The sequence below is a fragment of the Astatotilapia calliptera genome, chromosome 23, assembly GCF_900246225.1.
Source record: "Astatotilapia calliptera chromosome 23, fAstCal1.2, whole genome shotgun sequence".
NCBI lineage: Eukaryota > Metazoa > Chordata > Actinopteri > Cichliformes > Cichlidae > Astatotilapia > Astatotilapia calliptera.
Genome location: NC_039323.1, coordinates 16862730 through 16884625, shown reverse-complemented (window position 1 = coordinate 16884625; position 21896 = coordinate 16862730). Strand labels below are relative to the sequence as shown.

General features: G+C 40.5%; 2 protein-coding genes across 2 annotated transcripts in view; both read right to left on the bottom strand.

Annotated features, from left to right (window-relative positions):
* Nucleotides 1-291: 291 nt before the first annotated feature.
* Nucleotides 292-21896, bottom strand: part of LOC113015769 (tumor necrosis factor receptor superfamily member 5-like) — a 57479-nt gene continuing 35874 nt past the window's right edge. Inside the window, exons 6-8 of the mRNA XM_026158025.1 lie at nt 1394-1481; nt 1139-1321; nt 292-1050 (exon numbers count right to left, since the gene is read on the bottom strand). Of these exons, the coding sequence (XP_026013810.1) occupies nt 867-1050; nt 1139-1321; nt 1394-1481 (455 nt within the window). The 3' untranslated portion in view covers nt 292-866. The remainder of the gene's footprint in view (nt 1051-1138; nt 1322-1393; nt 1482-21896) is intronic.
* LOC113015768 (tumor necrosis factor receptor superfamily member 14-like) lies at nt 2665-9537 on the bottom strand. The gene is made up of 5 exons (XM_026158024.1): nt 9436-9537; nt 7095-7179; nt 3345-3447; nt 3119-3244; nt 2665-2882 (listed from the first exon to the last, which is right to left on the bottom strand). Exons 1-5 carry the CDS (start codon nt 9513-9515, stop codon nt 2680-2682), a joined length of 597 nt encoding a protein of 198 aa, XP_026013809.1. The 5' UTR covers nt 9516-9537; the 3' UTR covers nt 2665-2679.

The window sequence follows — 21896 nt, the reverse complement described above, 5'->3', positions numbered from 1 at the left end:
ATGATCCTCTAATCCCCTGAGCCAAGGTGTGAAACTGGGTGTGGGTCCCAATCAGCCAGAGTTTCGGGTGAGTTCATTGTGAAACCTGGCCCCACCTTATCATGCGAATTCCTGAGATCAGATGGCCCAGGATGTGAGTGGGCGTTAAGGCGTCTGGGAATGCCTTAACGCCCACTCACATCCATTACTTGAAACGTCTTCAAGTAACTTAAAGAAGTCCAGACGCTTTTCTTTGCAAGCTCCTTTGACTACGATGACCTGGATGACTGAGAACCTTCACAGACACCAGCAGGAGAGCATTTCTCTGGTTACGATGTGAGCTGTGGTTTCTGCTGAGGCCTTATAAAGAGAGAACAGTCTTCTCCAGCCTGTACAGCAGTCTACTAAGACTATTAAATACAGGGTTCAACCAACACTGTAGGTAAAGGGTCCCATGAGGTCTTCTCCTAGGACTTCTGCAGGCCTGCTGGACAAAGTTTGTTGGAGCTTTCCAGGTAATCTCTACAGTTTGTACAACTGTGTTGTACACATTCAGACTCATCTCAGACCAGTACACGACTTCTTGTAATTATTTATCTGTTTCATATCTTTTAAGATGGCCCCATAAAAGATCATCATAGTATTGGTGGACTGGTGGTGGAGGGAGGATGTGATGCAAGTCTGCTACAGTGTTTTATGAGGTAGCCTGATCACTTTTTTCTCCACAACACATGAAGCAGCACAGAAAGAAGTAGTTGGCTCACAGAGGGATTCCTCCATTATGGTCTCCATTTTCTCTTTTATCACCTGTGCCTTGGTGGGAGACACATGAAAAGGCTTCTGTTTAATAAACACACTCTGGTACATCTGTAGAGACATCAGTGCAGCTAAATCAGTGAACAGCTCACTGTCCTACCTTCTGGTGATGCCATCGCTAAAGGCTCCCCATCTGTGCCTTTTTTAATGAAATTTAAAAACAAAAAAAACCTTATTATATAAATCAATGTGATGATGTGATGCAGTGAACACTGAGAAAGAGACACAAACATACCTTGTTCTCTGGTTGGTGATCTGTAATCAAAGCAGTGAAAATTATGCCAGTGTCAGAAAATATGATGATGCAGTAAATTAAACATTTCCATTGTTTTATTATCCTCACCTGGGGTCAGACGGAGCCCTCTTTTTTAAGTACCAATATAATAATCCCCCTCCTCCAATAATTAAAATTAAAACACCCACAGCTCCACCAACAGCTGCTCCCACATTAAAACTGCGTTCTCCACACTGAGCATCAGCTGCAGATGTTCCCGTTGTTATCTGCTGAAGGTTGAGTGAGTGACATCTGGAAGGACAGAGGGACACTGTTAGGGGACATGTACAGATGTTGCACATGTGTCTCTGAAGCTTCACTTACTGTGTGTGTGGCTGACAGGAGTGAAATGTTCCATTAGAAAATGTTCCACTGCTGCAGTCAGAGCACTCAGTGTCTGTGGAGGCGGTTCCTGATGAAAACAACAACGACATGTGTGGATCAGTGTGGAATTCTGTCCTCAAACACACCAAGAAGCTGTGCTGTGCAAACTAACAGCAACACAAAGACTCGATCAAGAATATCTGGACTTGCTGGTATTTTCATGTTTTATCTGAACTTCACTATCTGTGATATCTCTCACACTGAGTCCAAACATCTCTCTGTCCTACCCCAGGTCCTCGTCCAGCAGGCCTCTGGGCTGCTCAGTGTACTAAATTAAAAAAACTGGTACAGTTTGACATCTTCATGTCATAAATTCATATAAAATATCTTCATCTAATCTGCAAGATTTTTTTTAATTTTATTTTTTAAGAATCTACAAATTATAGGGAACCATACAGAAGTAAAACTTGAAAAGTTGAACTTAAACTCTATATCTCCCCATTGCCACACAGTGACATGAACCAGTGACTCTGGTAAGAGCAGGGGAGGAAGACTGTCATTAACAACCACAGCAGCAAACACAATGGACTAGAGCTACTCGAACATCAAGCTAGGTTATACGGCTAGACTGCCTGGGCCTGTCTGACCACACATCCCTGTTTACACCGTCTGAGGAGAACAGCTCTCATCTCCAGCAGAACCATTAAAAGCTGGTCTGATGGAGCCTCTCAACAGCTGGATGACTGCTTCAGCAGAACTAACTGGGATACTGTCAGACATGGGAACTTTCACTGACGCTGTCTTATGTTAAATAAAGAAATCAGAAGCCTTTGAGGTGCAGGGAGATCCTGCACCTCCTGAAAGAAAGGACACCATCTTCAGGTCTGGTAATACAGGTCTCCTCAGCATGGTCCAAGTCAACCTGAAGAAAGGTCTCATCTAAGGTGGGCTACAGGAGAAGGATCGAGGGTCATCTGGACCGTAACAACAGTTAAGTTATAAATAAATGAGAGGAAAGCTGCAGGACCTGATGGTGTTCCTGGACCTGTGCTGAAGGACTGCGCAGACCAGCTGGGATTTTCAACCAGTCTCTATATCCTCTGTCTGAGAAACCAGTCTGTACCAGTGTCAGTCACTATTGACCAATAGCACGTATCCCAGTGGTGATGTTTTTATATGATGACTGTTTGCATTGTTGACTTTAAACTTAATTTTGCTATACAAATCCCATGTTACAATGATAATAAGGATATTGTATAAAAATGTTCAGCAAACAGTAGATGAGATCAGTTTCCTTGAACTTTGGTATTCTCATTTAAAAACACAAACCTACCGTTCTGACTGATGTACTGTCCTGGATTACAGCGTTTGTGTTCATGTGCTCTCTCACAGCTGTGTCCTGTATGGTGGACACAGTATAATCCCTCCAGTGGTTTACAGAGTGTATCTGATGTTGCTGTGCACTGCTTCTTTACCCTCAGACCAAGAGCTGCCAACATAAAAAGAACATACTCAACATGTTTCGTGTATTTGTGAAGAGACGCTGAAGCTCACGATTTTTTTTTTTGCTGAAAATACATTTGGTCATTATGACGTCTTTAGGAAATATCAAACATCATCATCTTGAATTAATTAAATCATGGAGAAAGACCTCCATTTATGTTTTAATTTGATTTTAAACTACTATAACATAAAACAAAGTAAAGCCCAGTGAAATTAATTCACCTGGGTGACAGTTTGTACAGGGAATACATCGCTCCCATCCATTAGGTTGATCGGTGAAGGTTCCATCCATGCAGGGCAGACATGAAGTACTTCTATACTCATTACAGTGCGTTTTCACTCGACTCCCTGATGAAAACAAAAGCAACAAATTCATTTCAAGTTTGCCTTTTTGTATTCTGTCTAAGTTGTGTGAAAACACATGCATTCATCATTCAGATGGTTTTACCTGCAAGACACTTCGGACAGCATTCATTTCCTATCTGATACTCTGCTTGATGACATGTGAGGCTGAGACCATTGAAGACGTTCATCAGAATTATCAGAATTACCTGAAGAGAGAGAAAAGGCGCCATGCCATGAAATTTTAGTCGTCGTCGTCCCCGTTTGGTTAAAAAAAACAAAAACAAAAAAAAAAACCACATCCCATCTCGCCCCTGCAGGCAGGCTATCCTTCAAGCTTGAGTCGTCTACCAGAGGCCTGGGAGCTTGAGGATCCTAGCTGTGTCGTAGCTGTTCCTACATACACACAAAAGTGAGTACACCCCTCACATTTTTGTAAATATTTTGTTATCTTTTCATGGGACAACAATGAAGATATGACACTTTGACACAATGTGAAGCAGTTGGTGTACAGCTTGTATAACAATGTAAATTTGCTGTCCCTTCAAAATAACTCAACAAACAGCTATTAATATCTAAACCGCTGGCAACAAATGTGAGTACACCCCTAAGTGAAAATGTCCAAACTGTCCCCAAAGTGTCAATATTCTTTGTGACCATCTTTTCCCAACACTGCCTTAAGTCTATTGGGCATGGAGTTAACAGGGTACCACTAGTACCACTCTTCCGCTCCTCCATAATGACATCATAGAGCTGGTGGATGTTAGAGACCTTGCACTTCTACATCTTCCATTTGAGGATGCCCCACAGACGCTCAATAGGGTTTAAGTCTGGAGACATGCTTGGCCAGTCAAGTACCTTTATCCTCAGTTTATTTAGCAAGGCGCTGGTCTTTTTTGAGGTGTGTTTGGGGTTGATATCATGTTGGAATACTGTCCGGTAGCCCAGTTTCTGAAGGGAGGGGATCATGCTCTGCTTCAGTATTGCACAGTACATGTTGCCATCCCCCGCCCCAGTGCCAGCAGCACTCATGCAGCCCCAAACAATGACATCCCACCAACATGCTTGACTGTAGGCAAGAAACACTTACCTTTGTACTCTTCACCAAGTTGCAACCACAACCCCCAACACCATCTGAACTAAATAAGTTAGTCTTGGTCTCATCAGACCACAGGTAATCTGCTTGTCCTCAGCAACCTTTTTGCTGGCTTTCTTGTGCATTATCTTTAGAAGAAGCTTTCTTCTAAGACGACAACCATGTGATGCAGTGTGCTGCGTATGGTCTGAGCACTGACAGGCTCAACCTCCGCCTTCAGCCACTGCAGCAATGCTGGCAGCATTTATACATCTATTTTAAAAAGACAACCTTTGGATATGACGCTGAGCACATGCACTCAACTTCTTTGGTTGACCATGGCGAGGTTTGTTCTGAGTGGAACCTGTCCTGTTAAATTGTTGTGTGGTTTTGACCACTGTGCTGCAGCTCAGTTTCAGGGTGTTGGCATTATTCTTATAGCCCAGGCCATCTTTATGTAGAGTAACAATTCTTTTTTCAGGTCCACAGATTCTTTCCCATGATGTGCCATGTTAAACTTTCAGTGACTAATATGAGAGTGTAAGAGCAACAGTGTTGGGGAGTAACGGAATACATGTACCGCCATTACGTATTTAAAATTCAAAATATGAGTAACTGTATTCCGTTACAGTTACAGTTTAAAAAGGTGGTATTTATAATACATTTACTTTGGTGACATAAATGGATTAAACGGCGGTACTTTCCTGCTTCATATTGTAGCGGGTCAGGACTGTTTGGGTTTTGTTTGACAGCCATGTTCTGTTGTTCCAGGCGGCAGCGTTACAGTTGCCATGGTTACAGGGCGACGCTCTCTCTCTCTCTCTCTGTGACTGTGTGTTTCCTGGGTGAGAGAGCGCCTTTTTGTTGTTGTTGTTGTGCTACGCTAATAGGCAGAATGCTACAAGCATAGCCCTAATGAATGTAGCCTCATAGGCAGTGTAGTCCGTGCTGCAGGGAGAATGGACTGCCATACCCGTTATGTGTCTGTGAGCAAGAGGAGGGAGAAAAAGGAAAGTGGAAATGTACGAGCTGTCACCGAGCAAAAACGGGAGCTGGAAGCATGTAAATATAAAAATAACCACTGCAGCCAAGAAGAGTGCCTGACGAGCCCAGTTGTAAGTAAGCTATTAAGACTCGACTGTACACCATGTTCGTGTATTCCTCCAAAAACAATAAGTTCTGTTGGAGCAGCCTTTCAACGCCTCTCTCTGTCTCTCGCAAGCAAAGTTGACCCAGACAACAAAGTAAAGCTAGTTTTCGGCTACGAGCCTGACATAAACCCGACATATTAGCCAGAGGTCCCTTTACTACGGTTCGGAGCCGCGGACCTTGAGTAATAGTAATAAATCACACAGCAATAGTACATTCACGTAGTTGTAAAAAGCATGATAATATATTAAGTAATCCAAAGTATTCAGAATACGTTACTGTCATCGAGTAACGTAACGGAATACGTTACAGAATACATTTTGGGGCATGTATTCTGTAATCTGTAATGGAATACATTTTAAAAGAAACCTTCCCAACACTGAAGAGCAATAACACCAAATTCAAACACATCTGTTCCCCATTTCCACCTGAGACCTTGTAAAATTAATGAGTCACATGACACCAGGGAGGGAAAATGGCTAATTGGGCTCAGTTTAGACATTTTCACTTTTACTCCCTTTTGTTGATAGCGGTTTAGGCAATAATGGCCGTATGTTGAGTTATTTTGAGGTAACAGCAAATCTACACTGTCAGACAAGCTGTAGACTGACTACCTTACATTGTATCAAAAGGGTCAAATTGTAGTCCCATTAAAAGATATAATAAAATGTTTACAAAAATGTTAGGGGTGTACTATACATTTCTTTTCCTTCAAGATATTTTTTTTTGTTGACTCCGGCATTGTTTCACAAATTCAAATCTGAGGCCATGATTGAACATTAATATTTAAAAAACTAGTAAAGTTAAAATCTCAAAATGCTTAATGATCATTCTTAACCGGCTCGCTACCTCCTGCTTTTGGCCTAGGCTGTCACTTGAGCCCATTTCCTTTTAGTAAAAAAGGAGCTCCTCGGCCGGTGTTCCAAGCAATCTGAACAGATACTAAAATGTGATGTTGTGAGACTGCATGCCACTGATTAACTGGTCAGTGGCATCACTCAACGAGTCATATGTGCATCTCAAGAAAAATAAAATTGCCAATTTCTGAAATCGAACGACAGAAATGGCTACAAAAACAACACCCTGTTCCCCATGTCTGATGAAAGCCACAGACCAAGCAGCAGATCTATTCTTGCCTCAACGTCCACCTTTGTTGTAGCATTTGTGTAACATACTAATTACATGACGGGGCACTCGGCTGCATTGCTATGACGATCATGCAAATAAGGAGGTACTGGATTTTAAAACAAAACTAGACAATCTTATTCAAGTTGTGGCGTGTCGATCTGAGTAGATGGAACGCTAGTTTGAGGGTGGAGTCAAGGAGGCCATTTCTTCATCTTACAATGCTGTGATTGAAGCCATTCCCCAAAACTCTGTGAATGGTACTTATGACCATTGATCAATGTTCTGCTAAAAAATGTTCTAAAAAAAAATTTGCTTCTTAAAGCTGAAATTACCTTTAGGTTTCTGCATGTGGTGACATTCTGTTACTGTATACTTTTGACTAACAAAGAGTATCAGGAGAAGAAGATATGAAGTCAAAAAATGAACAGGAACGAGCAGAGGGCGATCAAGCCTCCAGGAGAGCTGCTCAGCCAGGTGAGCTGTAACTTTCTGTAAATATTTTACCAGAAATGTTGCTGCATTCTCAGGTTTCCAGAAACATGTCCCTGAGATTTGAGACAATGGAGTGGAGTGAACAGCTGGACAACACCTGGAAACACAAAGATTTTTTTTTTTTATCTGCAGTCTTTCGCCATCCATCCTCACATGCAGACACAATAATATCAACACAACAGACAAAAGATATACTTAATACAAAATAATGAAAGCAAAATGATAATAGTGTTAATTTGGAGCATCATGTAACTCAAAAGTGACAAAGCTATGACTTGTTCATCTGAGTGAATAAATCTGTTTTGAATCCTTGATGTTCTGTACTCTGGAAACAGAAGCCAAGGAGAACGAACTGAAAGTCAGTGTGCACAGGGATCCTGGTTCAGCATGGATTTACTTTTCCTACATCCCTCTGATCGATGTTAAAGAGATCAATGTGAAATGTAAAACTTCCACAACGCTTTGGAAATCTTGGTGACAAAATAAAGAGTTATGGTGGAGTTTATCAAATTATCTCGTGGAACTGTTTGTTTGCACGAGTGGATTCATTTAATGGGAGAAGTCGGACGCATCAAACTAATGTTTCATTCATGAGGATTTACATTTCAAGTTTAACAGCTTGCTCTGCATTGGTTGTTCCAAAGTCAAAAAGTGTCTTTGGAGTATTTCACCTACTTTTGAGGCCAAAGCATCTTAATCTGAGTGAGTCTGAATCTGAAGTCACGATTTTAATTAGGTCACGCCAAAACCTTCATTTTATTTTTTTTTTATGTCATTCAGATGCTGAATTGCTGCTCCGTTTTGTATCCTTGTGCTGCTGCCTTAGTGCTTTTAGGCTTCAGCACATAAACTGATGTGTGGACATTCTCCTTCAGGATTTTCTGGTAATGAGCAGAATTTATGGTTTCATCAATTATAACAGAGCAGCTCAGACCATCCACACTACCACCACCGTGTCCGACTGCTGCTGCAATGTTCGCTTTATGCCAAATGTAACGGGACTCAACTTTCCAGAAAATTCAGCTTTTGTCTCGTCAGTCCACATAATATTTCTGAGAAGCCCCAGGAAAATCGATGTTTCTTGGCAAATTTGACACTAACCTTTCCTCCTTGAACTCTCCATTTTTGCCCAGTCTCTTTCTTATTGTTGAATAATGACCTCTGACTTTAACCGTATTCTAAGGTCTACCTTACAATATAAAGCCCCTTGAGGCAACTGTTGTTCTGACCAAGTGCTGTATAAATGTATTGGAATTGAATTAAATTAACTGAGCAAAGTGACATCTGCAGATAAACAGGTGTAGTTTTTGGAGTCTTCTTTGACCTCCTGGATGAGTCATTGATGGTTCCTTTGAATAGTTTTGATAGGCTGGTCTCTCAAGGAAGGATCAGCACTGTTCCATGTTTTCTCCATGTGTGTATGTGGCAGGGCGTGGTTGCAGTGCAGCTGCAGGGGAGGCAGATTCATCTGAGTGGCATCCGCAAACACGCCTCGCTAGCTTAAAGGCTGAACGAGGTTGTTGTTGTTAGTGTGTGTGACTCTGTGCTGGAAAGTTGCAGCCGATTGTTTGAACAAAAACCGTTAATAAAAGTGTTTGAAAATGCTGAAAATCACTGAATTGTGGGCGGTTCTGTCATTCTTCTGTCACAGTGGATAATGACCCTTACCATGGTCTAAGGCAGTGGTTCTCCAATTGTGGAGAGTTTTCCTATATTTAAAATTTAGATTGATCCTCTACACTAAATGTTTTTACCATCAGCGTGACAGCACCATGCAGCCTTAGCAGTTTTAATGCCCATGGAAATGGGCACTCCAGCTGGTTGACTGCGAAGAGCCTTGGGAACTCTTGTGTCATCTTTGCATACCGCCACAATAGCATATTATTTAACCTTAAAAAAATGGAGATTTCCCACATACCACCAGAGAGAGCCCAAGTACCACTGGTGGTACATGTACCACAGTTTGATAAAGACTGGTCTAAAAGTGGTCAGGTTTAAGGACTGGACTGAAAATGAGTGAAAAAGCAGCCAATGCACAAAAAAAAAAACTGAAAGACTTTCAGTGATTCAGTGCAGAATTATTTTTTAAAAACACAAATATAGAAGGCCTGTAGGCTTGGAAACAAAATATAAAGAAATATGGTGTGGCTCAAGACTTTCCCACAGTGATGTATTTTCTTCAATAGGAGCAAAATGGCTCTGCAGTCAGCTCATTAACGGGAAACTGGAGAGAACCAGTCTGAGTAAGCTACAGTCCAAACAACAGCTGAGCTTCACATATGAACACGTACGTGTGTGAAATAGAATTTATTCACAAACACTGAGTCAGGAACAACATTTAGACACACATTACCTCTCTGTGGTAGCAGCACCTGGTCCTCTGCAAAAATCATCAAGTCTTTGGAATGAGCGGGTGCGCTTTAAGGATCCCATTTTCAGTTACAGGAAACTCCCTATAAAAAAGACAGAAAAAAAGAAAAACACTTTGATTCATGTTTTTGTAAAAAAGGTTCTATCGGTTCTATCCACGCAGGGCAGACAGGATGTGCTTCTGTACTCGCTGCAGTGACTTTTTACTCGACTTCCTGATGAAATTAAATAAAACAAGTTCATGAAAAGCGTTCAACTTCTCATTGAGCATTAAAGTTGTGTGCACTCGTTAGCAGGGATCAGAACTGATAAGGATTTAGCTATGTTGATTCAATTATTGATTCTCATTGGTGCTGCTTTGAGAGTCACCATCATTGCTAAGCAGCATATCAAAGACATTATTGCATCCTGCGTGGTCAAATGTTTGTGCATGCTGGAGTTATTTCTCCACTTTGTTGTAATCAGTATTGGGGTTTTTACTCAAAAAAGTCATCCAATACATATTACTTGTTACTTTTCTTAAAAGCAATGCAGTACGCTACTTAACAATATAAACCTATAGGCTACAGTCCCACATACCCACAAACATCTCTGTCTTAATGATAACACACATACTATAATTCCTATAGTATGTAGTATGAACACAAAGCTGACAGATTATAGTGATTCTACTGTAGAAACATGAACCAGTAGAAATGAAGGCTGCAGCCTGTCTGATCATCAGAATGTTACATGTTTAAGTTCAGCCATATTTACGCTGCAGACTGTGCCACTATTTCCTCAGCCAGAGGCCTCAAGCGGTGCGTGTGGGCAACAAGGTCTCAAACAGCATCACCCTGAGCACGGGGGCTCCACAAGGCTGTGTGCTCAGTCCTCTGCTCTTCACCCTGTTGACACATGACTGCACACCAACCTACAGCTCCAACCACCTTGTGAAGTTTGCGGACGACACAACGCTGGTGGGGCTCATCACCAAGGGCGATGAGACCCACTACAGGAAAGAGGTTGAGCTCCTGACCACGTGGTGCAGAGACAACAACCTCCTGCTAAATGTCAGTAAGACCAAGGAGATTATTGTCAACTTCCAGAGAGGCCACACCTGTCACCCCCCATTGACCATCGACGGCGCTGCGGTGGAGAGGGTGAGCAGCACCAAGTTCCTGGGGGTGCACATCAGTGAGGACCTCTCTTGGACCACCAACACAGCATCACTGGCCAAGAAAACACAACAGCGCCTCTACTTCCTGCGCAAACTCAAGCGTGCAAGTGCTCCACCACCCATCCTGACTACATTCTACAGAGGAACTATTGAAAGTATCCTCTCCAGCTGCATCACTGTGTGGGGCGGTAGCTGCACTGACTATAACAGGAAAGCTCTACAACGCATTGTGAGAACAGCTGAGAGGATAGTTGGTGTACCACTCCCCTCCCTGCAAGACATTTACACCACTCGCCTCACCCGCAAAGCCATCACAATTGTCAACGATGCAACCCACCCCGCGCACTGTCTGTTCAGCCTCCTGCCCTCTGGAAAGAGATACAGAAGTCTCCGCTCCCGCACTACCAGGCTCACCAACAGCTTCATCCACCAGGCTGTGAGACTGCTGAACTCTCTTCCCTCCCGGCTCCCAGCCAGCAGAATCACCAGATTGGCAGAAGTATAGTAGACAGATTGGACTCTACCCCCCCACCCACGCACACTCTCCAACAAGGAAACACTCTCTGAACCAAGAACTGAAAACATTCCTGACTTGCATTGCAATTGCACACACCTGCTGCTATATATATATATTTTTAGTATTCTTTTAGCACTATTTATATTATTATATTACTATTTATTATCTTATTGTTAGGGCTGTTTTTGTTTTTGTTGTGCATCTGCACCTTATTGTTGTCAATGCCTACGCATGGGACAGTGTGAAACGTAATTTCAATTCCTTTGTATGGCAAGTACATTTGAAGAAATTGACAAATAAAAGTATTCTATTCTATTCTACTAGGTGCTCACGATAAACAAATTTTAAATGAAAGCCAGGGAATTTTGGTAGCACAAAAACAAGTGGCTATTCTTTGTGACCATATGGATCGGTCCCTCATATTACCATTATTTCCCCCACAGGCACAAAGTTAATACTTAAAAAAGCAGCAACAATACACAAAAATATAAAGAGTACTTGGTGACAACTTTGCTTTTAGCCTTTAACCCTCTGGTGTCCAGGGTATAACTGGCTGTTGTTGATTACTTTTGATTTGGCCTCTATATTTCACCTTTAAAAACTGTTTATCTTGCCAATCTGTTATTTTTTCATTTTGACATACTGTATCAGCACAATTTATCTAAATCCAGACAAAAAATGTAAAATACCATAGAAAAAAAGTTTTGACTGTTAAAACCACAAACATGTTTAACGAATCATTTTCATAACTTGAAATGCAAATAGAATTTGTACATTTTTAAAAATTATTACTTTCCCTCTGCCTATACAACCATATGCCACATGTTTCCATATATATATTTTTTGATTGGTTGACATGGTACACTTTAACACCAATAGGGAAGGGAAGGAGTGTTTTTTTGCTCACAAGCAGAGAGTGTTTGGTAGCGTTCTCCTTAGAAAACGCCATTTTTACCATTTCTTCCCGGAGTAAACGCCACTGTTTTATTCAGAAAAAATCACTGCGTGTACTTTTGATCATAACTCTGGTTTTACATGGCCTATCAACACAATTTAAAAACTGGTATATAGTTTGAAGTCAGTATTTCAACTTTTGACAAAAGTTGAAATGGAGACTCTGGGTCCGTCGACCCCAGAAGGTTAATCAGCCTTAAGTCTTAAGTTGGCTAGTTATGTATTGGGCTAATGTTTAAAGCTTTCACTTGAGTAAATTAACTCATATTACTGCTAAGTAATGTTAGCTAAATTCACAGCATATTCCATAAATCTCCGTGCCATAACTAACTACTATAATAGCGCTGCCATACTGCATCACACTCAGTGCATTTCAATCATTTCTCCAGCGAGTTTGATAGCTAGCAAAATAATAATAATAATTAAAAAAAAAAAAATAGCACGTGTATGTACACGTACTGGAAAATGATTTACTAGGACTCACCTATCATGCAACTGGAGAGCGCAAACTCCACCCACTAAAACAGCAACCTACAGGTATGTTAGCACACTTATCCCCGACTGTCCCAGGGAGGGGCGGGGTCACACATTGAAACAGACAGAGGCGCAAGGCAGCCCAGGCAGGGAAATTTAGTTTTTACATTTTGCAACTAGTTTTTTTTCTATCTAATAAGAAAACTATTCAGTCATTTAGTTATATGTGGTGAATAAAATACAGTCACACTTTCGAGCACTTTTAAGCACCGCATCAGAAATTCAAGCACTTTTCAAGGATTTGAAGCACCCATACGAACCCTGCATATAAGGGGGAAGAGGAAATGCTATTGTGGGTTCATTCGGGGCAGTGTGCACGCTGTGTGTGGATGTGAGAGGAGGATCGCTTGTCCTTGTGATACTCCTATTGGGGAGGGTATCCAGATGTAAATGGTAAAATGGTAAAATGGCCTGTATTTGTATAGCGCTTTTCTAGTCCCTAAGGACCCCAAAGCGCTTCACACTACATTCAGTCATTCACCCATTCACACACACATTCACACACTGGCGATGGCAAGCTACATTGTAGCCACAGCTGCCCTGGGGCGTACTGACAGAGGCGAGGAGATGTCTTTTTGCAAAAGATGTGCACCAGACTGTGTGTGCAACTGTTACTTTTTTTTAAGTTTCCTTTCAAAGTTTACTAGCTTTCTCTCAGTTTTCAGAATCAGAATCAGAAAAAAATCTGAACGGGTTTTATTGCCAAATGTTGAGTAGGTTTACAACATTAGGAAATCGCTGCGGTACTTAGTGCAAAACATACTGTAAGACAACACTTAAAAATCAAAATTAAAAGTGCTAAGCAGAATAATATATACATGTGCGCAGGTGATGATCAGTGCAAAAATGGAACAGATGCAGAGAACACAGTACAGGCTCATGTGTTTGTGGCGGGAACAGTCATATGGTTGTTGTTTATGAGTCCAACAGCAGAGGGGGAGAAACTGTTCTTATGGCGAGAGGTTGTGGTCCGAATGGACCGGAGCCTCCTGCCTGAGGGGAGCAGGTCAAACAGACTGTGTCAAGGGTGATAAGGGTCAGCTGTGATCCGAGCTGCAGGCCCCAGTGTCCTGGAGGTGTACAGGTCCTGCAGAGATGAGATGCAGCCAATCACCTTCTCAGCAGAGCGCACAACACGCTGCAGTCTATGTTTGCCCCTGATGGTGGCTCCAGCGTACCACACGGTGATGGAGGAGGTGAGGATGGACTCGATGATTGCAGTGTAGAATTCCATCATCGCCTTTGTTGGCAGGTTGAATTTCTTCAGCTACCTCAGGAAGTACATCCTCTGCTGGGCCTTCTTTATGACAGAAGTGATGGTGGGCTCCCACTTGAGGTCCTGGGTGATAGTGGTACCCAGGAAGCAGAATGAGTTCACAGTGGTGATGAGGGTGTCAGTCAGGAGACACCCTCCTGAGAAGGGATGCGTCTCCACGTTGGAGGTGGTTGTGAGTTCGAGTTAATTTGAAGGTTTTAAATAAACCCCATGTGATGTTGTTAACTTTAACCACGGCTGCCCATTAGGTGGGGTGGGGTGTCCAGTGGGGTGTGCAGCTTGTTCCAGACCAATATCAGTGTGTCTTGTTCCTTTACTGTGTGTCTGTTGTAACTGACTGGATGATTGGTGTTGTGACACTGTGTCCAGATGAGCCCAAGAAGGTGTGGGAAGGAAGGTGGGTGCTGCCCCGGAGGACTCAGTGGTCTCAGTGGTCCTCAAGGCCATTATCCCCCTTGTGGCAGGGTGTGGGAAATTGGGGGTGCCTACTGAGCCAGTTGTGACAACAACTGTCTACAACATACAATCCAGTTTTAAGATACTTGCCAGGTGTCTCAACCCCCACTCACATCTTGGGTTAGTTGATCTGATTGGGTCACATGATACACTGAGGCAAGGTATCACAGAGATTTCACCTGGAAACTTCACCCACACCTTTATTCACACCTTGGGTTGTGTGATAGGGCACATGATTAATAGTGGGTCGACATCCCATTTAAGGATGTTGACCCAGTAGATTTTAAATATCTGGGACTCTCCACCATTTGGTCTTAAAACTGAAGAAGTTCCTCGAATGAAACGTGTTCAAGAAACTTAAAGAATTTGCTTTTCTTTCCAAGCTCCTTAGGCTTTCCATAAAGTTATCCAAGTAAATATTTTACCAGAAATGTTGCAGCATTCACAGGTTTCCTTCTTGAAGACATCTGATCTGACAGGTTCAAAGTTTCCTTGGTCCAAAAGAAGAAACATGTCCCTAAAATTTGGGATGATGGAGGTCTAACAGGAAGAACAAGGAAGGACAACATCTGGAAACACAAAGAAATGACAGGTTAGAGATGAGCCATCAACAGGCCTTAAAGGGTTCCAGAGGACGATGAACCAATGATTTTAGATCAGGATTACTGACACATGATGAAACTGACTGTTTGCAAAAGGACACACACACATACAGAACTACTAAACCATCAATCGTTAACCACCGAACATGATTCTAATATTCCACATTTATTGCAAGAAACAGAGACCACAGTGATTCATATTAATTATTTAACCACATAGGGCCGGCTCTTTCCTGGGTCAAGAGGGGGCGTTACCCCCTTAAACAAACGTCCTGCCCCCTTAAGTCAAACTTTTAGAAGTTAAGAAAGAAAATAATAGATTACCCACAAAACTGAATATGGACAAGGTTTGGTACAGTAGCTGAAAAATCCACTGGAAAGAGGCACCAATGAGATGATAAGTTTCACGTTTCGTTCGCTCTTTCCCTCTGTGCTCCATTTGTGCGCAGGGTCACACAGCACTAGGCAGAGATCCCCCACTCACCCTCCCCTTAGCTCAACATCTAATCACTGTTAGTATACAAATGACCAGGTGTCAGGTTTCTCAATAGGCAAGGCAGAGCAAAATTAAGCCGCTAATCTCTGTCATCAAAATCATAGCGACTGTACCTAAGAGTGAATTATTTTAATGTTCTTCCTTGTATTTGTTAGAAACATTTTTGTAATTTCCCCTTAATTGTGGGACTTTGTGTGAGAGGAAGTAATACTCAGCATAGACTGTTTTTTTAGTGAAACAAAGCAAGTAAAGCACCGCCTTCAAGTTTATAAAGAACCCATGTCAAAGTATACCACTAAGTTTACCACTTAGTGATGTGTTATGCACAAAATCAGAACAGCCAACTCCCTTCAATTGAGAGCTGGCTCCCCACTTTTCTTTTTTTTTCTTTTTTTTTTTAAACGAGGTTTGTTGTGTTGCCACAGTATTTAACTGTGGCAAAACAGAGAGAATGAAGAGGAGCTTCTTCCCCCAGGCTATTCGGGGCCTGAACCAGGTGTAGGACTGGACTCTCCCAAACACGTCACTATAAGACTGGACTCTCACACACGTCACCACACGCACCACCACACATTTCCTATAATCCCTATAATTTATAATCCTTATCTTTATAATCTCTTCTGCTATTTGCACATTCTTTACTGTAAATTCCTAAGTTAATTTGTAAATTTTTGTAGTAAATTGTAAATATTGTAAAACTTTTCTTCTGTCATTTAATGGTCGGGCATTGTACAGCTACAAGCATTTCACCCCCATGTCATACTGTGTATGGTTGTGTGTGTGTGACAAATAAAATTTGAATTTGAAACTGTCTTCCTACATATATGGCACACAGCATAATTTCTACGCTGAATGTAAACCCAATTATGATATGTGAAGAAAGGCAAGATTGCATGTTTTGTGCCTCGGGTTTCTCATCGGCTCACACACAGAGATGAATGACGTATACACTCTGGTTCTTGTAGATGATAAACAGATCACCCGATTTACTGGAAGTCACGTGACCAGAGAACCAATGACCGCGCATGTGCAAGGGGATTTCTTTTTAAGAAATAAGCAGTTACTTCAAAGAGTACAAGCATTAAACACAGAAAATACTGCATTCTGAGGTGTAATATTAGAATTAAGTAATTTATTATTTATTTTTAAAACCCACAGGGTGAAATAAACACGATCTCTGACGTGGCGATTTAGGTAACATACGCAAATAAATCAACAAAATAATCATCCGTAATTTGTATAAGTTATAAGTAATGTTCCACGCAGGTCTCTACGTGTGACACTTTAGACACGAACACGTTCATAACAACACCAACGACCAGAAAAAAACAACACCGACGGCAACAGCCGAGATCGAGGAAATACATCCCGTTGCTGGTTAGTGAAACTAAACCCACAAAATCAACAGTTGTTGGCTGAGCTGCTGTGTGAGACTAAATCACTGCTGTGGATAAGTGACGCGACTCACACAGCCAGCAGCCACCTCATAACTTTATCGAGCTGTCGGAACATGACCTTAAAATAGCATTCAGGCTAAAATCGGAACACTTACCTTTGTCGCTACCCGATCCGTACCGGAAACCCGATCGGTACCCTGCATGCGCAAATCTTACGTCACTTCCTCTCTTTGCCGTTCTATCCAAGAGCATCTGGCTGCAGCCACTGTGGAGTGTCACTACCCGATCCGTAGAGAAGGGTCTGGCTTTTTTTTTTTTTTTTCTTTTATTAGTAATATAAACATACAAACAAAATGCACCATATATTACAGATTCAGAGAATAAACATTTCTTACATATTAGCAACTTTCATATATAGTGAAAATAAAATATAAAGATGGGGTCACATAAATTAACAGATTATTAACTCACTAAATCAAAATCTTCTACAAAGGAAACAAAAAAAGCAGCCTTTTTCTTTTTAACTAAAGTCAAAGATTTAACCAACAGGTTTAGGTCGTTTTTTTTCCAGTGAGCCAGTGTTGGTTTAATCTTAAAAAAGCGACATTTATGTATAAAATACTTACACAAGATTAATAACACATTAACACCATAATTAGCTTTCTTTTCTTTCAAAAACACTCCAAACATTATCATATTTAAGGTAAATGGGGTAATTTGAATCCCACTGGAATAAAGCCAGGTATGAAAATCCAACCAAAATATTTGTATAAAATTGCACAAAAAGAATAGATGGTCCAAATCCTCCTCTTCTGTTTCACAAAATACACAATTACCCGTTTCTATTTTGAATCTATCACTAAGGAGTCTATTTGTCGGGTAAATTTTATTCAAGATTTTAAATTGGACTTCAGAGAAGGGTCTGGCTGCAGCCTGTCACTACCCGATCCGTACCGGAAACCCGATCGGTACCCCGCATGCGCGAAAGGTTTCTACTTCCGGTCGTAGTGTTTTACGATAGTTACAGCCCAGATTATCTGTTAAGATGTTAAGAATAACAAGCATATCTTAAAATGTTTTCAATAATGAAGCATTTCAGTACAATGTAGACAAAAATGAAAAAAAAAAGAAAGTTACGGATCAGGACTCCCCGATCCGTACTGCGCATGTGCAGATGTTTTCTTCTTCTTCTGTTCGTTTAATGGCAGTGTACTCCCCAGTGTACGAGGATACCGCCACCTGCTGACCGAGCGAATAAACCCTATTATAAACTGAATTAGCGTCATTACAAACGTGTGTTAAATTTGATTTAGCGATAGTCGAGTGTGTTTATGCTTGTCTGTGAGGAGAGGATTGTTGGAATAGTGATGATGATGTGCGCTATCACTGTCAATTGTCAGTAAACACTTCATCTGGCTGATGAATCTACACGTGAGATATTACAAAGTCTGCATTATTAACTCTGTAATTAGGCGCCATTCTTCTTATTTTACGGCGCTGTTGCTCAATCGGGGGACGCTCTCTGTTGAGGAGAAAAGCACGAATTTCTTTGTATACGGATTATCCATTGTTTAAATGTCCAGGGCAGTCGAAAAGAAGGCAGAGCTGTTGAGAAATGCTAGGAGCTAACTGGGCGCTAACCGCATCATTCAAATATATTGAATGTCGCAAAAAGAGGAAGTGACGTAAGATTTGCGCATGCGGGGTACCGATCGGGTTTCCGGTACGGATCGGGTAGTGACATTTTTTTTTTTTTTTAATTAAACTTTATTTACAAACAACAGTTTAACATACAAGGCACCATCATTAATCCGATTATGTTACATCCTCGGTTGAGCATTATAGCAAAACAAACAAACAAACAAAACGAACAAAAAAACCCCCAAAAACAACAACAATAAGCACAAAGTTAAAAGAGTTAGCACAAAAATAAAGAACAGTCATTGAAGGATTCGAACCAAAGGCAAAAACTAACGTGCAAAAAAAGGGCAGTCGTGATTATAAAATAGGGAGTTTTTTGTTTTTTTTAACATAGGTTAAACTCTTTAAATAAAACAACAAGTTTATGGGCTTTCTTGTTATTCACAAGTTTCAGCGATTTAGCCCAGAGTCTAAAGTCATTCAGCCATCTGTTTATACATGGTTTAGCTTTAAAGTATCTGCATTTGTGAATAAAAAATTTTCCCATTAACAAAATCGTCCTAATCAACAGGTCAAAATCTGCATTCTCAGCAAGTATTCCAAATTGTATTACTGTCACCGTCAAATGTGGTAACTGAATTCTCCTGGACTGTAGCCAGCTCCACATGTCAGTCCAGAAGGAGTGCACTGATTCACAGTTGAAAAACAAGTGATCCAGACTTTCAATATCATTTTCACAAAATGTGCAGGCGTTCACATCTAAATTAAATTTCCGTCTTAAGAATTCATTGGTTGGATAAACCTCATTAATGATTTTAAAGTGAACCTCTTTTGCTTTAGGGGAAAGAGGAAGTGAAATATACTTTTTTCTTATCGCCTTAACCTCCATGGTCTCAAATTCTTTAAGGATATAATTTCTTTTAACCGGATTAGGGAAAATTTCGTTTATCAAAATATTCCTGATCACTTTGTTTGTAAACCTGCTGTCACCAAATTCAACTCCAGCTATGCAGAGCTGCCTCAGTCCAGGAGAAATTTTAGAGTGCACAATATCTTCTTTTATCATTGATCTCAAAGGGACTGGAATGGCTTTCACTAGGGATTTATATCTCTTAACAGTACATCTTACATCAAATTTCTCACAAAACGTCTCATGCTTTAATAAGACCCCATTATCATCCATAAAATGAGCTACAGCCCAAATCCCTTTAGATCTCCATTCATCCACGTACACAGATTTCCTACACAAACGAATATACCTGTTGTTCCATATAGGGGTATTGTGAGGAGTAAAGTTATGTTTGTAGATTAATTTCCAGTAGAGAAGGACCTGCTGATGGAAAGCTGAGAGTTTAACAGGTAACGAACTGCAATCAAAGTCACAACGTAACAAAAAGTCTATTCCACCCATTTTGCCAAAAATCACACTGGGAATAATGTTCCAAAAGGAATTTTTGTTCCTAATGAAAGATCTTAACCATTTCAATTTTAGTACACCATTCATAACATCAAAGTCAATGGCATTAGCCCCACCCTCTTCATAATTCTTAATCATATCATTTTTCTTTATATAATGACATTTGTTCCTCCATATGAACCTAAAATTAAGATTATTTATAGATTTAATTAGTTTTGGAGATATGGGCAGAGAAAAGGCTGGATAGATTAGTCTGGATAGACTGTCCATTTTGGTTAGCAAAATTCTCCCAAACAGAGTTATGTCCCTTTGCAGCCACCTGTTTAAAATAGACTTACACTTTTCTATATTGGTACAGATATTCTTATTTTCAGTTGATGTCTTATCCTTGCAAATTACAATGCCCAGATACTTAACCTCTTTTTTAATCTGTATATTATCTATTGCTTGCAGGGTACACTCATGCAGAGCTAGAATTTCGCATTTATTAATATTCAGCTGTAGGCCAGAAGCTTTGGAGAAATGGTTGATCGCCTGTAAGGCTAAAGGAATCTGGTCTTCATTTTTTAGAAACAGGGTGGTATCATCTGCGAGCTGACTGATTATTATCTGTTCACCCATCACAGTTAACCCCTCAATGTGACTGTTTTTAATCAAAATAGACAACAGCTCAGCAACCATGATGAACAGAAGTGGTGAGCTGCTACATCCCTGCCTTATCCCTCTATTAACCTCAAACCTTGAACATGTACCATGTTCTAGCAAAACAGAGCTGTTAATGTCATTATATAGCATCTCTATAACATTGACAAATTCCTCTCCAAAACCAAAAGACTGCAGAGTTTTTAATATGAACGTATGTTCAACTGAGTCAAAAGCTTTGTAAAAATCCAAGAACAGGATGTATCCTCTCTCTTGGATTAATTCACTGTATTCAAGGAGATCCAAGACCAGCCTAATATTGTTATGAATTAGTCTTCCTTTCAAAAAACCTGATTGTGTTTCACTGATGATGTTTGAGATGCCTTTCTTTAGCCTCTCAGCTACAGCTCCAGACAGGATCTTATAGTCAGTGTTTAGTAAGGTGATGGGTCTTAAATTGTCTAAAATTCTTTTATCCTTGCCCGATTTAGGAATCAGGGTTATCAACCCTTGTTTCATGCTCGGCATCAGTTCTCTTTTCTCTATCGATTCCTTTAATGCATCAAACAATAAAGTTCTTAGGTCCTTCCAGAAGAATTGATAAAAATTAGTAGTGAGTCCATCTGTCCCTGGGGACTTGTTTAATGCCATTTTCATGACCACCAAATCCAGTTCCTCAATTTTAAACTCTGAATCACACAGATCTTTGAAAGGCTTGTCAATACATGGGATGAGATTATGAATCTTATCAAAGAAACTATCAGAATCAGCTGCTGAATATTCTGAGGAGTACAATTTGGAATAAAAAGTGAAGACTTCCTTTTCAATCTTTCTGAAATCTTTACATTCAGTCCCATTTATCAACAAGCTTGAGATTAGATTTCTCTGCTGTCTACACTTTTCCAGCTTACTAAAATATGAAGAGTTCTTTTCACCTGCCTCAATCCACTTGGCTCTCGATCTTATAAAGGCACCATGGGCTTTCTCTAGGTAAAGATCGTCCAATTTAGATTGTAACTCCATCAATTTATTCTTCTCTTGCACGTTTAGTTTTTCTTTACTACAGCACTGAGTTATTTCACGAAGTAAATTACTTTCATATTCCCGTTTTTCCCTGTTCAGTTCTTTGCAGAATTTTATAGTGAATTCTCTGATTTTGAATTTAACAAATTCCCATTTCTGTATATTACCCACTACTGAGTCATCATTTTTTATATCTATAATTATATGTCTAATTTTATCACAAAACTTGTCCTTATTTAAAAGGCTGGCATTAAATTTCCAATATCCTCTGCTACTACGTTTCGTTCTTGTTGGTTCTAAGACAAGATCAATGAAACAGTGATCAGAAAG

Bases quoted from the DNA above. Each gene is read 5' to 3' on its own strand.
- LOC113015768 (XM_026158024.1), bottom strand. From the start codon at position 9,515: ATGGGATCCTTAAAGCGCACCCGCTCATTCCAAAGACTTGATGATTTT. The intron at 7,180-9,435 runs GTAATGTGTGTC...TTGTGTTTCCAG, and splicing joins GGTGCTGCTACCACAGAGAG to GTGTTGTCCAGCTGTTCACT. The intron at 2,883-3,118 runs GTGAATTAATTT...TTATGTTGGCAG, and splicing joins CTGTACAAACTGTCACCCAG to CTCTTGGTCTGAGGGTAAAG.